The sequence below is a fragment of the Podarcis filfolensis genome (assembly GCF_964270895.1).
Source record: "Podarcis filfolensis genome assembly, chromosome: 3".
Lineage (NCBI taxonomy): Eukaryota > Metazoa > Chordata > Lepidosauria > Squamata > Lacertidae > Podarcis > Podarcis filfolensis.
The window spans coordinates 55,073,172-55,087,301 of record NC_139606.1 but is presented as its reverse complement, the minus strand read 5'-3'; the positions used below and the strand labels follow the sequence as shown (position 1 = coordinate 55,087,301).

At 39.7% G+C, this 14,130-nt stretch overlaps 1 protein-coding gene across 15 annotated transcripts in view; it reads left to right on the top strand.

Moving 5' to 3' along the window:
• The window catches only part of FAM184A (family with sequence similarity 184 member A), a 65,852-nt gene that overhangs the window by 47,711 nt on the left and 4,011 nt on the right, over positions 1–14,130 (top strand). For 9 of the 15 annotated variants that reach the window (XR_014546888.1, XR_014546889.1, XM_083608503.1 and 6 more), the window contains 7 exons: positions 3,229–3,441; positions 3,957–4,110; positions 5,470–5,597; positions 6,536–6,720; positions 7,225–7,371; positions 10,787–10,904; positions 11,924–12,028. Coding sequence is in view for 11 of the 15 variants with exons in the window: in XM_083608503.1 (XP_083464629.1) it covers positions 3,229–3,441; positions 3,957–4,110; positions 5,470–5,597; positions 6,536–6,720; positions 7,225–7,371; positions 10,787–10,904; positions 11,924–12,028 (1,050 nt within the window). In the remaining 4 variants the exon portion in view is untranslated. Of the gene's footprint in view, positions 1–3,228; positions 3,442–3,956; positions 4,111–5,469; positions 5,598–6,535; positions 6,721–7,224; positions 7,372–10,786; positions 10,905–11,923; positions 12,029–14,130 lie in introns of those variants that run through there. The other 6 variants (XR_014546886.1, XR_014546887.1, XM_083608502.1 and 3 more) reach the window with 2 other exon arrangements.

Here is a 14,130-nt window from a genome sequence, read left to right as displayed (position 1 = left end):
TACCTCAGGTTAAGAATGGTTTCAGGTTAAGAATGGACCTCCGAAACGAATTAAGTTCGTAACCAGAAGTACCACTGTACTTAAATAATCTGTAGTAGCAAATTTAAGAGGCTACTCAAGTCCCTTTTGTTGTCAGGGCTCCTGCCCTAAATCTTTTGTTCAAGGTTGCTAGTTCCCACAGATACATAAAGAAAACCAAGAATGGGGGAAGGGAAATTCTGAATTAAAAATTTATCATGACTGCAAGTTAATTTTAGTGCAGGCACTAGAATTTGTTGCAGCAGTCTTTCAGCTTGCTCGTTTATATATGCAGTGTTTTTATATTAGCTTTTACAAAATCTGATCAGTAATTAGAATAATTGCTTTATTGTTTTACCTGTATCACACTGTAAATGTGTCTTCATTTAAAATCCTGCTATAATTTGCGAGTTCAATCTTTATATTAAATATTGCTGCATACATACCACTATCCTTACTATACTGACTTTTTTGTACTGTTTTTGGGGAACAGGGGGTGGGTGGGTGTGGAGGACTCCCTGGTCTCTGAATGGGGCAGCTGTGCCCCTGAAGGAGCAGGTGTGCAGTCCAGGAGTCATTTTGGACTCACAGCTATGCATGGAGGCGCAGGTCGGTTCTGTGTCCAGGACAACTATCTACCAGCTCCATCTGGTACGCAGGCTGAGACCCTACCTGTCAACGGACTGTCTCACCAGAGTGGTGCATGCTCTAGTTATCTCCCACTTGGACTACTGCAATGCGCTCTACGTGGGGCTACCTTTGAAGGTGACCAGGAAACTACAACTAATCCAGAATGCAGCAGCTAGACTGGTGACTGGGAGTGGCCACCCAGACCACATAACACCGGTCTTGAAAGACCTGCATTGGCTCCTAGAACATTTCTGGGCACAATTCAAAGTGTTGGTGCTGACCTTTAAAGCCCTAAATGGCCTCTGCCCAGTATACCTGAAGGAGCGTCTCCACCCCCATTGTTCAGCCTGGACACTGAGGTCCAGCGCCGAGGGCCTTGTGGCGGTTCCCTCACTGCAAGAAGCAAAGTTACAGGGAACCAGGCAGAAGTCCTTCTCGGTAGTGGCACCCGCCCTGTGGAAAGCCCTCCCATCAGATGTCAGAGAAATAAACAACTATCTGACGTTTAGAAGACATCTGAAGGCAGCCCTGTTTACGGGAGTTTTTAATGACTGATGTTTTAATGTATTTTTAGTCTCTTGTTGGAAGCCGCCCAGAGTGGCTGGGGAAACCCAGCCAGATGCGTGGGGTATAAGTAATAAATTTGTTTTGTTTTGTTTTGTTTTGTTTTGTTTTGTTTTGTTTTGTTTTGTTTTGTTTTGTTTTGTTTTGTTTTGTTTTGTTTTGTACTATGAGCCACTGCAACTAATGCAGAGCATACTAATGACTGCAATGATTTTATCAGTTAACTTTATCAATCTGGAAAACCATATGCCCCACTACTAATCTTAAAGGGCCTTCAGTCCACGCTGTTGTTTCATGTGAGTTCAGTCTTGGAATGGTGTTTCTCAAATCAAAATGACCTGGTAGCACCTTTGCAGAGTGATGTCATACCTCAGAAGCCTCTGCAGTGTAGCTTCATTTTTTGCTAGTAAGAGTGCCTGCTGGATTTAAAGTTGCACTCTCTTTTATTGCCTGATGAACTTGGCCTGGGTGGTGCTACATAACTCACTGTGAGAAGCATTGCCCAGACCAGGAGTAGCCTGTGTGGTTTGTACATTGCTCTCTACCCTGCTAGTACTCAAGTTGCCTATTACTGAGTGTGTAGGAAATCATCTACTGAATTGAAGGCTGCCAGTGGGCCTTTAGATTGATTTATGAAGTCATGAGCTATGCCACAAATTCATAATAATGGCATGTATTACAGCTGGGTTAAAGGATATGAATTTTCTTTAGAAGGTGCTGTAGAATTATTAGCATTGATTTTGGTAGTACATATTAGGCAAAAAAAATTACTGATATTTAGTCTCTTGACTGCGGTGATGGAATAGAATCTTTTTTAATTGATAAGTAATTTCTCAACACAATGCTATGCATGTCTACATGCAAGTAAGTTCAATTGAGATGAATGGGGCTTACTCCCAGGTGTGTGTAGGATTGCAGTTAGATATCTATACCCATTTTGGCTCACTTCAACCAGGCCAGGAAATGGGATGGTGACAGATTTTTCATTCCTCACCTCTGCTGTTTATTCCAATGGAAGGGACATTACTCCACCATAACCCCTCAGGGCTGATGAAGTTTCATGCCATTTTTGAAGGTGTGTTGGAGAAACAAGGGGGCTTAAAATCCTATGGATCTTTGACTGCTCCTGATACACACACCCAAATGCCCCACTTTGGCCCCTACTACCAGTGGGACACCTATATCCTTGAACTTTTCAGTGGGTGTATTGAGGTCCTCCAGCAGCTTAAGTGCCATCCCACCACTAGGACACTCTCTCTGCCAGTGGTGCAGCACTTGAATTAACTTTCTGTGGCCACTGAACTAGCTTTCAGCTGGCTGTAGGATTGCAATCCACTAAAAGTGTATTGCACTTGACATTCAAACAGCTGGTGATGACACATTGCTAATCTGCATGCCATAAACTATGTGGTATTTCTTTGCTCATTAGTTATAGTTCATAGTAATACTTGATTAGGCATATACTGTAGGTGACATCCAGTGATGTCTGGCCAACTGCCCAACAAAATTGCTCACACAATGGGACTTTCCCTTCCTTTCCTCCCCCCTGTAGTCCATTGTGCATGCGCCCAGGTTCTGCTCTATAGAGGTCCCCCATCTTTCTAGAGCAGATTTTGAGGACACTAGGAGCTGGATGGGAAAGGAAGAGAAAGTCCTGTTGTGCAAACAGAAGTCGACTTGCATGCAGTTGGATATTCAAATTTATATTAACCAGAATGTGTTACTAAGCAAAATAGGCCCCAATACAGAGAGGAAATGTTGAAAAATGCAAGAACATTTGTGAACATAGTACACCTGTAGTCTTTCCGCTGCCCACCAGCTTTTCTCTACCATATAAGAAACTGCTTGATGCAGTGTGGGAGGGCTGCTATTTGGCGAGGCAGGACACCACACTTGTGGATCTCTGTACTTCTCTGTATTGTGACCACAATAAAAAATCTCAAATATCTATCAGTAAATATAAACACAGTGTTTATAGTTTGAATTTCTAGTTACCTTTGCTTTTCTGTGAATTAGATCTCCCTGTTGAAGCAGAATCTAGAAATGCAGCTTTCCCAGTCTCAGACTTCAATGCAGCAACTTCAGGCACAATTTAGCCAGGAGCGACAGAGGTTGGCCCAAGAGATTGAAGAGCTAGAAGAAGAGCATCAACAAAGACACAAGTCCTTGAAAGAAGCACATATCCTTGCATTTCAGAACATGGAGGAAACAAAAGAAGAAGAGCAAAAGGCATGTTCATTCAGTGTTTTGTAGCATCTTAACATTTTCAGATTTCAGTATGTTAACATGAACTATGAGATATTACTCCACAGAACTTCTTTATCTTCATTTGAGAACTCAGAAAGCACCCAAAGAAACGCTGTACTGGGAGAAAGGCAGGGGTGGAGAGGCATAGAGGAAACTACACATGTGTGTTCTAACTTCTCTTGAACTGTAATGGGAGGGGTGTGTAGAGGGGGGGGTTATTCTTGAGGCCTTACTTCTAGGCCCAACCGAAGCCCTAACAACCCACATTTTGTCCAGAAAGTGGGAAAATGGAAAAGTGAGGGGGTTACACTCTAGGTTGTGGGATTGGAGTTACAAAAAAATAAAGGGAGCTGGTTAATAACAGCAAGTTGTTGTTGTTGTTGTTATTATTATTATTATTATTATTATTATTATTATTATTAATTAGCAATCATTTTGCCTCATTGATAAGAATATTTTTCTATACACATAGAGCAATTCTCCTTTAAATTTGCTAGGAACTTGAGGAACGTTTAAAACAGAAGCACTTAGAAGAACTTCATGCGCTGAAAGAAGCACACAGGCAAGCTATGGATGCTTTCAAACTAGAAATGGAACAGGAACTGCAGACTCTTCGCTTTGAACTAGAAGATGAAGGGAAAGCTATGCTTGGTACAGTATTTTCATGTGACTATTTAAAACATAAGCTATTACTTCTGGTGCAGAAGGCAGGTGGCATGTGCTGCCCAATATACAGAAAAATGAAAATGGGTGGTTTCCCGTGTGTTGGGCTACATTTAGACTTTTTCTGAGGAAAAGCTGACTATTCTCTAAGTAGTTGATACCCAGAGTTTTATGGCACAATTTACCCATTTTATTGGTGCTGTATTGTTATTTAACACCCCCTGTTCAGGATAATGCTCCTGTTGTTGGTTTTTTTAAAATGGAAACTTGTGCCAAATTTGAGAAATACACATCTTCCTATGATAGTTTCAGACAGATGTCTTGTGCTATCCCTCATCTTGCCTGTTTTGTCCCAGTCTTTCATTACTAGGCCCTTTTCTTCAGTGTTAAATTTGTGCATATCACCTATTCATATCACTATCATTCATTAATAATTCCTTTTAAAGAGCAAACTCATTGTCCCTGTGCTCACAAAAATAGAGCCAAAACTGGGTCACTGAGAAACAACAGGAAAGTAACAGCGTGCGTGCGGGAATCTTGAGATTTGCAGAAGTACAGAAAATATGGGGCGGGGGGGCAAAAAGAGAGCAACCTGTAAACGCAAAAAAAAAAAAAGCCACTGAGCATGCTTAGTGGACACAGGGAGTCACAAAATGGTATGTATCTGTGAAAAAAAGAAAATCAGCCTTTAAAAAAGTACATAAATAATTGAAAACTGAAATAAAACTTTAAAGGGTCACAAAATGAGGCAGAAACTGAGGTGCTCTCGCTGAATGTTATAGGTAACACTTATGTAACCACATTCCATGCAACTCACAATGGCTAACTTTTTCAAGCATCAAAATACTGCAGTTTGAGTGCCAGGAATGTAATAAGTATTTAGATTACCTTTGGCAATAGTAGCCACATGGTGCCCTACAGATGAAGTGGACTGCAGCTCTCATCATCCCTGATTGGCAATACTGGCTAAGGCTGATGGGAGTTGTAATATAAAGTATATGGAGTGGTAATATGAAATATCACATTGCTTACCCTAGGTCCACCGCAGAGTAATAAAATTCTGCAAGGTTTTTAATGCTTAATTCGGCATTCAGCACAATTTTAATATATAATAATAATTACTGTTACATTGATAAACATTTCCATTTATTCACTCATTTATTGATTGATTGTATGACAAAATTTAACATTTTTCAGCTAAGGGAGGCAACATAGCTGGAAAACAAATTTGTTAAAAACTACATGTCTAGTCATTCCCCTAAAGCAATAAATGCATGGTTATACATATGTGTGGTTTGGGTTACTACTTGTAGAACTATACAAAAAAATCTGTTTATTATCTTCCAGCATCTTTGCGCTCAGAACTAAACCATCAGCATGCTGCAGCAATTGATCAACTAAGACATAATCATCAACAAGAACTAGCAGCTGCTAAAATGGAACTTGAAAGAAGCATAGAGCTTAGCAGGCACCAGGTATATATCTTCCACATAGCCAAAAGAGAGTAAATATCTTTTAATTATGGGCACAGAGCATATGTTCGCCGTTAAGAAAAATTGCAACTCCTTTAGTACCTGTTTAGTATACTGGCTCCTTTCAGTCAATATCATTTCTTCTATTCCTACTTCATAGACTAAGTGCTGATGCTTATGTAGGCAAATGGCACCAACTATGGACAAGAGGGGAGGTATCAGCTTGCCCAAGTGAACCTAGAGGTCTGCAGAAATGCAAAAATGGGAAGAGAGAAACCATAGGAGGTAGTTTCCCTCCAAAACAGCTAAAACAGAATTGTGCATGTATGAAAAACTGATCCATGGCAATTTCCATGCATTGCAAACAAGGTTTGATCTAGAAAATCCACCCCTGGTTTTCAGTTAAAAATGCTCAAGGGAACCAGTGGGCAGAGACCACCCAATCTTGCAGAAAAATAGCAGGAAGGTCAGAATGAACCTCAGTACCTCACCCAAAACCTTCCTGGGAAGATTGCACATGTGCACTTCACTTGTGCTGCTGGAGAGTATTTCTGGCAGCAGAGGGTAGCATGGAGGTGCTAGTCTTGAGCCTACAGGAAATTTGTGTGTGTGTGTAGAAAAGCACAGCTCTGTCTCTAAGTCCATATGTACTTTTTATAATGATGGCTCAGCCCTCCCTTCAGCTCTAACATGATCACCATATTTTGCAGAGGAGAAGAAATAGGGCAAAGTAGGGGCGGGAGGTACAAATGCCTATCTATAGTTCTTTATATGTTGCTATTTGTAGCCTTTCTAAATTTAATCTGATTCTTTACTCTTATCTAGTAACTAGAAATATAAAAGTGGGAAAGTAAGTTATGTTTATTCAACCAGAAGCAAGTGTGTCATATAAAGAATATGTTATATAAAGTATTCTTAACTTATTGATACTTGCTTGATAGGAAAAAGAGTTTGTTTGCCGGATATCAGATCTACAGGATGAATTGAGGCATCGAGACCACCATATATCTGAACTGGATAAGGAGATTCTTGCTCTGCATGAGAACATAAGTGCACTAACCAAGGAACTGGAATTTAAAGGGAAGGAGGTTCTCAGAATACGTAGTGAATCCAACCAACAAATTAGGTATGGATATTTGCAATGTCAGGTAATATGTTCTGATTGATTTGGCAACCTAAAATTAATGAAGGGCTGTACTTGATTTTTTGAGACTTGCCTAGAATATTTTAGGCAGTCAGATTCAGCTTGCTGGACTCATATGCCCATTTGATGTCAGATGAAGTAACAGTGAAATTTAAGTTTTGGACTGCCCACAATATTTGCAAGTTGCAGAGTTTAGAGGACATTAGCTATTGGTAAGGTACAATCATAAGCTACTATTTAATATTTATTAAAGTGCCCTTAAGTATATTTTTGTTTACATTTCACCATGCTTATTTGCAAAGCATTAAAGGAGATGACTTTTTAGTGAAATAAGCTAGACGATTAGATAAACAAAAATAGCAGAATTAGATTTTGTAGCTCTTTTCAGTGATGCTATGCACAAATCCTTTGCAAACATGGCAGGAAGTCAAGATGAACAAAGCTGGTGTAAGAATAACCTTTTTTAACATAAAATAAATTAAACAGGCTGCATGAACAAGATTTAAACAAGAAACATGAGAAAGAGCTGGATGTCATGACAGCAGACCACATCAGAGAAAGACAAAGCATGCTGGCAGATTTTAATAAGACCCAAGAGCTGCTCAAGGAAATTAATTCAGCTTTGCAAATTTCGTAAGTTTTATTACATTAAACCATTTCATATGTGGGCAGAGTTTGAATGGAATGATCTACAGTATTACTCAGTAAATTATGATGGACATTGGAGAGACATGCACAAGTGGAGGAACTTCTCAAAAAGAAGCCCAAACTTGTCTTTTTTTGGTATACCCACTAACTTTGGTGGAATAATTTAGACACACCCACAGCCTTTCTGCAAAACAAGATAAAATATAGCATGTTAGAGAATAGTGCAATCCTATGCATGTCTACTTAGAAGCCTCATTGACACTGGTGGGTCTTAGGTAAGTATGGATAGGACTGCAGCTCAAAATACATTTAAAAGCCTGGGAGAACAAGGATAACGGAGTTGGCACCAGGCAAACTTTCCTGAGGAGGGAATTCCACAAATGTGTCGCTTCTGATAAGGCTCCTTTAGCCTGTCATTAGTGAAAGAACAGTTAGGCAAAATATGGACATATATGAAAAGCCTTGAAAAGTTTAATTCTGAAAACTCTGTCTGATCTAATCTCTGTGGCTGTTTCATCCTTCACTGTCCCTTTTAAGTCAGTTATCCTTGTCTCTGTCCCTGTCTCTTTGTTTTCTTTTGTCCCGCAGTAGCAGTAAAATGTAGTAGAAGAAAAAGAAAGTTTTGGTAGTTTTGTTTCAATTCTGCAGGGGTTTGTAGGAAATGGAGTTCACTGTTCTTCAGTGGACTGGTTCTCTTTTTATGAAATTATTATTTTTAACATAAAAATACCTTCAAACTTTCAATCCAAACTTAACAGCAGTGTTTCAGCTTTAGATAGATTGCTTCAAGTGCTTGAATATGCCTCTAGATTAAAAAAGAAACCTTAACTTAAAAATTCAACATGGCTTGAAAGCTAGGCTTACAGTCCTTTTCTCTGACATACTCATTTTTCTGTGTGCAGGAGAGTATTCAGACACATAAGAAGAGCCCTGCTGAATCAGACCAAGACCCATGTATTCCAGCATCCTGTTCTCATAGGGGCCAGCCAAATGTTTTTGGGAAGCCCTCAAGCAGGACATGAACACAACAGTACTCTCGCCACTTGTAGTCCTCATCAGCTAGCATTCAGAAATATGCCACTTCCAATATTGGAGGGAGTTTACAGTCATCCTGGCTAGTAACCACTGATAGTGTTATCCTCCAAGAATTTTCTAATCCCCTTTTAAAGCCGCCCAAGTTGGTGGTCATCACTGCATCTTATGGTAGCGAATTCCATTGTTTAACTACATGCTGTATGAAGAAGTACTTCCTTGTGTCTGGCCTAAATCATCCAGCATTCTGCTTCATTGGGTGACCACGGATTCTAGTATTATATGAGAGGGCAGAAAGCTTTCTCCACACCATGCATAATTGTATACAGTTCTATCATGTCCGCCACTTATTCACCTTTTTTCTAACCAAAAAAGACGTAAATGATGTAACCTTTTCAGAACCTTTTTCCAGCTTTACAGTACAGTCATACCTTGGAAGTCAAACAGCTTAGTTCCCGAATGTCTCCCAAACATCGCAAACCCAGAAGTGAATGTTCCGTTTTGCGAACTATTTTTTGAAGCTGAACGTCCAGCGGGGCTTCCACGGCTTCCGATTGGCTGCAGGAGCTTCCTGCATTGCAGGGGGTTGGACTAGATGACTCTTGGGTTCCTTCCAACTATACGATTCTATGACTCTAGGGAATGTGGAGCAGGCAAACACAATCTCAGTCCCTTGCTGTGCTTAAGCTCCAACCATGCCTGTATTTACTACAGTGGTGCCTCGCAAGACGAAATTAATTCGTTCCGCGAGTCTCTTCGTCTTGCAATGTTTTTCGTCTTGCGAAGCACGGTCCGTCGCAACTGCGCCTCTTCAAGTGGCTTTAGGAAAAAAGGGAACAAACTCGCAAGACGTTTTCGTCTTGCGAAGCAAGCCCATAGGGAAAATCGTCTTGCGAAGCGACGCAAAAACGGAAAAACCCTTTCGTCTTGCGCGTTTTTCGTTTTGCGAGGCATTCGTCTTGCGGGTCACCACTGTATTTGAATACACTGGCTAACAAATGCATTTTTATATATCTTTGAAGTGAGAATTTAATCTTTAGGAGAAGCACCTCATCATATTACTGCTACATTGGCCTTGGTTTTGATTTTCTTCCATCTTCATTCCCTCTTTATGTGATACTGTACCTCTTCACACACCCCATCTCCCCTTCTACTTAATAGTTTATTATACTCAAAAGTGTTTGTAAGCATCTCTTACACTATTTTTGTGCACATGGTTATGGTCAGATTAAAAAATATTGTGTCCTTGAAAAAGCTGCCATATAAGGAAATCTGAGCTACTTGACTCTCTTAAACTTTCCACGCAACCAGACTAACAGCAATTAGCCAGGGGATATAATCTTAGTGCTAGGATATGAGATGGACTGAATAAACTCTTGTTCATCATCTGTCATTCATCTGAGCCTGAAGCTTAGATAGTAATGTATGATCAAAATCAAGTGTCTACTTCTATATACATACTCCTTTGAAACTGCTGCATTAGATCTAGTCCAAGAGCCCTTCTGAGAGTCAAATTTGGGCTGACTAACTGACTGATAGAAGGTATTTTCTAAGGTATTTTACCTACTTGTAATTCCATTGCCTCTTCTGAAAGTAATTTTAGAAAAAAGTGCTTTTCCATTGCAGACATAATTGATAGATAGCTCAGGACAGGTTCACAGCCCAATCATGTAAGCCCCAGTTCACACCTGTGCTCCCACACCCCACAACATGGCCTACCTACAAGAATAGCTTAATTGTGAATTATCCCTTTCATTTATTGTCATCTGGAAATTAATATTCTGAACCCATTTGTTAGTGTTCAAGAATATGAATAATGATTCAATACCAAATAGCAATCTAAAGTTGTATTCAAAAGTTACTAACCTCTACGAATGCTAGGCTTCGTTTTATTAGGCTTTCCTTACAGCTTCTATGTAAATTGGTGTGCTTATTTCCATTCTCTCCTTTAATGCTTCTTCATTCCCTGTTTAAAGCCATCTCACGATTTTCTTGATGTAATTGCTATTTGTCGTTTGTGGCACTTATACCGTTCTTGCTAAATTGTTCCTCAGCAGTTAGTCTGATACTGTCTTACACATTTGTGGATTTGTTTTAGTTGTTTTAGCTTTAGTATCTTTTGTGGGGAAGAAGTAAACATTGGTTATGTGACTTCCATTCTGATTGTGGCAGATGGTGGCCCACAAGCTCAAAATGCCATTTCCTTTATTGTAGCCAACCATTAAAGAAATCATTTAGTATGTAAAAGATCACATAATAGCTCTTGTGGTTTATTCATTGAGTTAGTTTGATAGCATGATTTTTATGGCATTATATCTGAACTTCGGACTATTATTAACCCATGGGTGATGTTTTGTCTCCTATAAAGTTTAGAAGAAATGGAAGAAAAATATCAAAACAGGGAATCAAGACCAGAAGATGTACAGCTTATTGCAGAGTTGAAAGACCTGATTGCTGAGAGGGATCAGCTAATAAAGAAACTGATTGTAAGACAGTTTGGTGCTCTTTTGGTATGAGCATGCCAAAGGCTAATAACTCTTGTCAAATCCCCTGAGAATACAGTCCTTGCATTGGATACCCCTTAAATTACTTGTTTTTATATGGTAGAGCAGTCATAATCCTGAATGGATTTAGAGCAGGCAGAAGACCTGCTCTTTTACCACTCTGTAAAGACCTAAATTATAAATACAAAGTAAGTTCAAAAGCATGCCAAAATGATGTAAGGAATTGCTTCCTTAATTTTAAAGTAATTTTAATGCCTTCTCTCAAAATAATGTTTAGTTTTCCCTGTGCTGTCTTCAGGATTTGGGGGAGCCTCCAACAGGGAACCCTAAGTGACCTCTCATAAACTGGAGGAGGTGGGGAGTGCAAAATGATAATTCTCTTATCTTATCTCTTATCTTCTCTGAAGTTCTTGGATGTTGTGTACAAAGTGAAAAAAACAGTGTTTTAGGGTGGTGGAGTGGTGTTCCTGAGTGGCCAATTTCTGTGAGCCACTGCAATTTTCCCTATTAAACTTGCATGCTAGCACAAGGACACATGCCCAGCAGGAACTCAGAATCCCATTGTTTCATCCCAGCTATGGTGGATTCCACTGGTGGCTTTCCTTGCTGTGATATAGGTGTAACTTGCAAATGTGGTTTGGGACATAAATGAAACCAGTGGAATGATCCCAGCATCCAAAGAATTTTTAGGAAGTTATGAATGCCAATGCAATTCTTTGTACAGCTGTCCATGAAATGAAGGAAGTAGGTAAAAATCCCCATGTAAAGGATGAAGTTGAATCACTCTGGCACACTCATGAATGTAAGAATTATGCTGAGTATGAAAATGACCACCTTTCAGACTTCTGGTAATGAGTTACAGTTTTGAGTTTAAGTTCTAAACCTTCAGATTTGAGTAATTAATGAACTCTTGAGTGAGTGAATGTCAATCTGGCCACAGTAACTTAATATCCAAGGTGACTGATACAGAAATTTATTTTAATCTTTTTGTTATTTATTAGGATGACAAGAAATTCTATCAACTGGAACTAGTCAATAGGGAGACTAACTTCAACAAGGTGTTTAATGCAAGTCCTAATGTTGGTGTTATTAACCCTCTGGTGAAGGTATGTCATACATTTACAATGTCGAAACTGGGAAAACGTGAATTACTAATATTACACAAATAAAAAGGATCAATAACACTGTGAAAGACACACAAAAGAAAGCCAACTGCATGTGGTTTTCAACAGCATCAGTAACAGTAAGCCATGGTCAGTAATGATGGCTTCTCATCAATGAGCAGTGTGCTAGTGCATGCTGCTGAATTGTGCCCACTTCTGCACGCCTACGCTGTGGTTTATTTCCCACTAAGCAAAGCACAAGCAGAATACAAGGTTTGTTCTCCCAAGGCTGAAAGTTTGGTTCTTGGGGAGACAGAATGGGCAGAGTGGAGTGTGTATGATGCAGCAGTATGCTTCTGTATTATGTTTTAGAGTGTGCAGTTTTGTTTTTACTGAATTTTTTCAGTAAAGAACTGAAAGAAGGACGCCCCCAGAGACTTCTTTCTATCAGTGGCAAGATGCTGGCAGCAGGGGGCCAGGGCATGAAGGGACAAAAGTCTTTCTCCCCTTTGTGGCCCATACAGGCTTCCTTCTCTCAGTAGTGTCCAAGAGAAGGAAGCCTGCAGGTTCATGTCATATTCTGCCACTGTAGTTTCTCAACTTCTCTTCCTGGGGTGGGCAAGGAAGCAGGGCTTTCTACGGTCACCCATGTCTTCTAATAAGCAGGTAGGCCATAACCAGCCATACCTCCTCATCCTCAGGCCCTGACGACTCCTTTACATTCCTGCTGGTCCTGACAGTGACATGGCATGAGAGAGAAAGGTACAGCACATGCTTGGTGACTCCTTATATTGCAGCCAGGTTCCACTTACTTCAGAGGTTGCTGGTATGCCTCTCCCCTCTGACATGCAGCAACATCAGAGCAGGATGCTATTTTCCTGTCCCCCACAACCTACTGCCTGGGACGACAAACCTGAACCTTTTTAAGAATTATTGCAGACACGGAGGTTTCCTTTTTCCAAATCTCCACATTGTTAGTCCTTTCTGCGGTTTGATCTCTTAGGCCCCTTCTAGATGACTATTCAATTGTGCAGGGGGTGTGCAGTCATTATGAAGTTGTTTCTTGAGATCCAAATCCCATTCCCGTAGTGAGCATGCACACTGTGGAGAAAAAGCAAGGGAAGCAGTGTTGGTCTAGAAAAAAAAGTAAAACCCAGTTTGACAATACCTTTTATATTAGGACCAACCAAAACATCACAAATGTTATGGCAAAATTGAAGTTTTGACTTGATTAAAAAAAGCAAATAATTGTTTGGTTTTTGCAAATTGATAAATGGTTGATACTAAAATCTTATTAGTGGCATCACCAGTTCATCTGTCTGTTGGAGTCTTGCAGTAAGGATACTTCACTCTGAAGAATAGATCCATGTGTGCCATCTAGTGGAAACAGCCTGGCATGCGGCTGGAAAAACTCACTAAGGTTGCTTTCACACTAGCCTTTTTCCTCTGGAATTGCCATTCTTTGTTCACCCACATTTTACAAAGAATTGGGACAATGTCAGTGTCAAAGTGTAGCTATCAAATGCTTTCAGTATTAAACTCCTGTCATACCTGATTTGTGGCTCTCTTTTTTGCAGCAATAAAACACAATTGAGCACCCTGTCCAGTATAGACAGGAAAGTACTATTGAGGCTTCTCAGGTCTCGTATATGATTAGATAAAAGTTTCCTATTTACAGTTCCTTCCCATTTTATTGCTTACTGTCGATTTGAAACTATGGTAGTTGTCCCAATTTATTTTTTCTGTTCTCACCAGGGAGGCTTTAATGACTGTTTCCTTTCATTATTTTTATTCCTTATAGTTTTATTTTGATATAAAATATGAAAAGAATAATAAACTGAATAGATCTGTAAAAAATGTTGCCCTCCACCACAATGAGAACATAAACTGACACTAGGGCAATTAAGAGATTGATTATTCAAGGAGCAATTAAGGAGCTATCAATCAGTTCTCCAGTTGGAACCAAGAGGGAAGCAGTTAAACAAGCAGACTCTGTGAACAGGAAACTTTTAATCAATATTTTAAAAGACCTTTGTTAAACAAGTTTTATTTGTGAGTAAACATTTTAGAAAGATGATGGCCACAGAAAGAGTGTTGGTGGATAA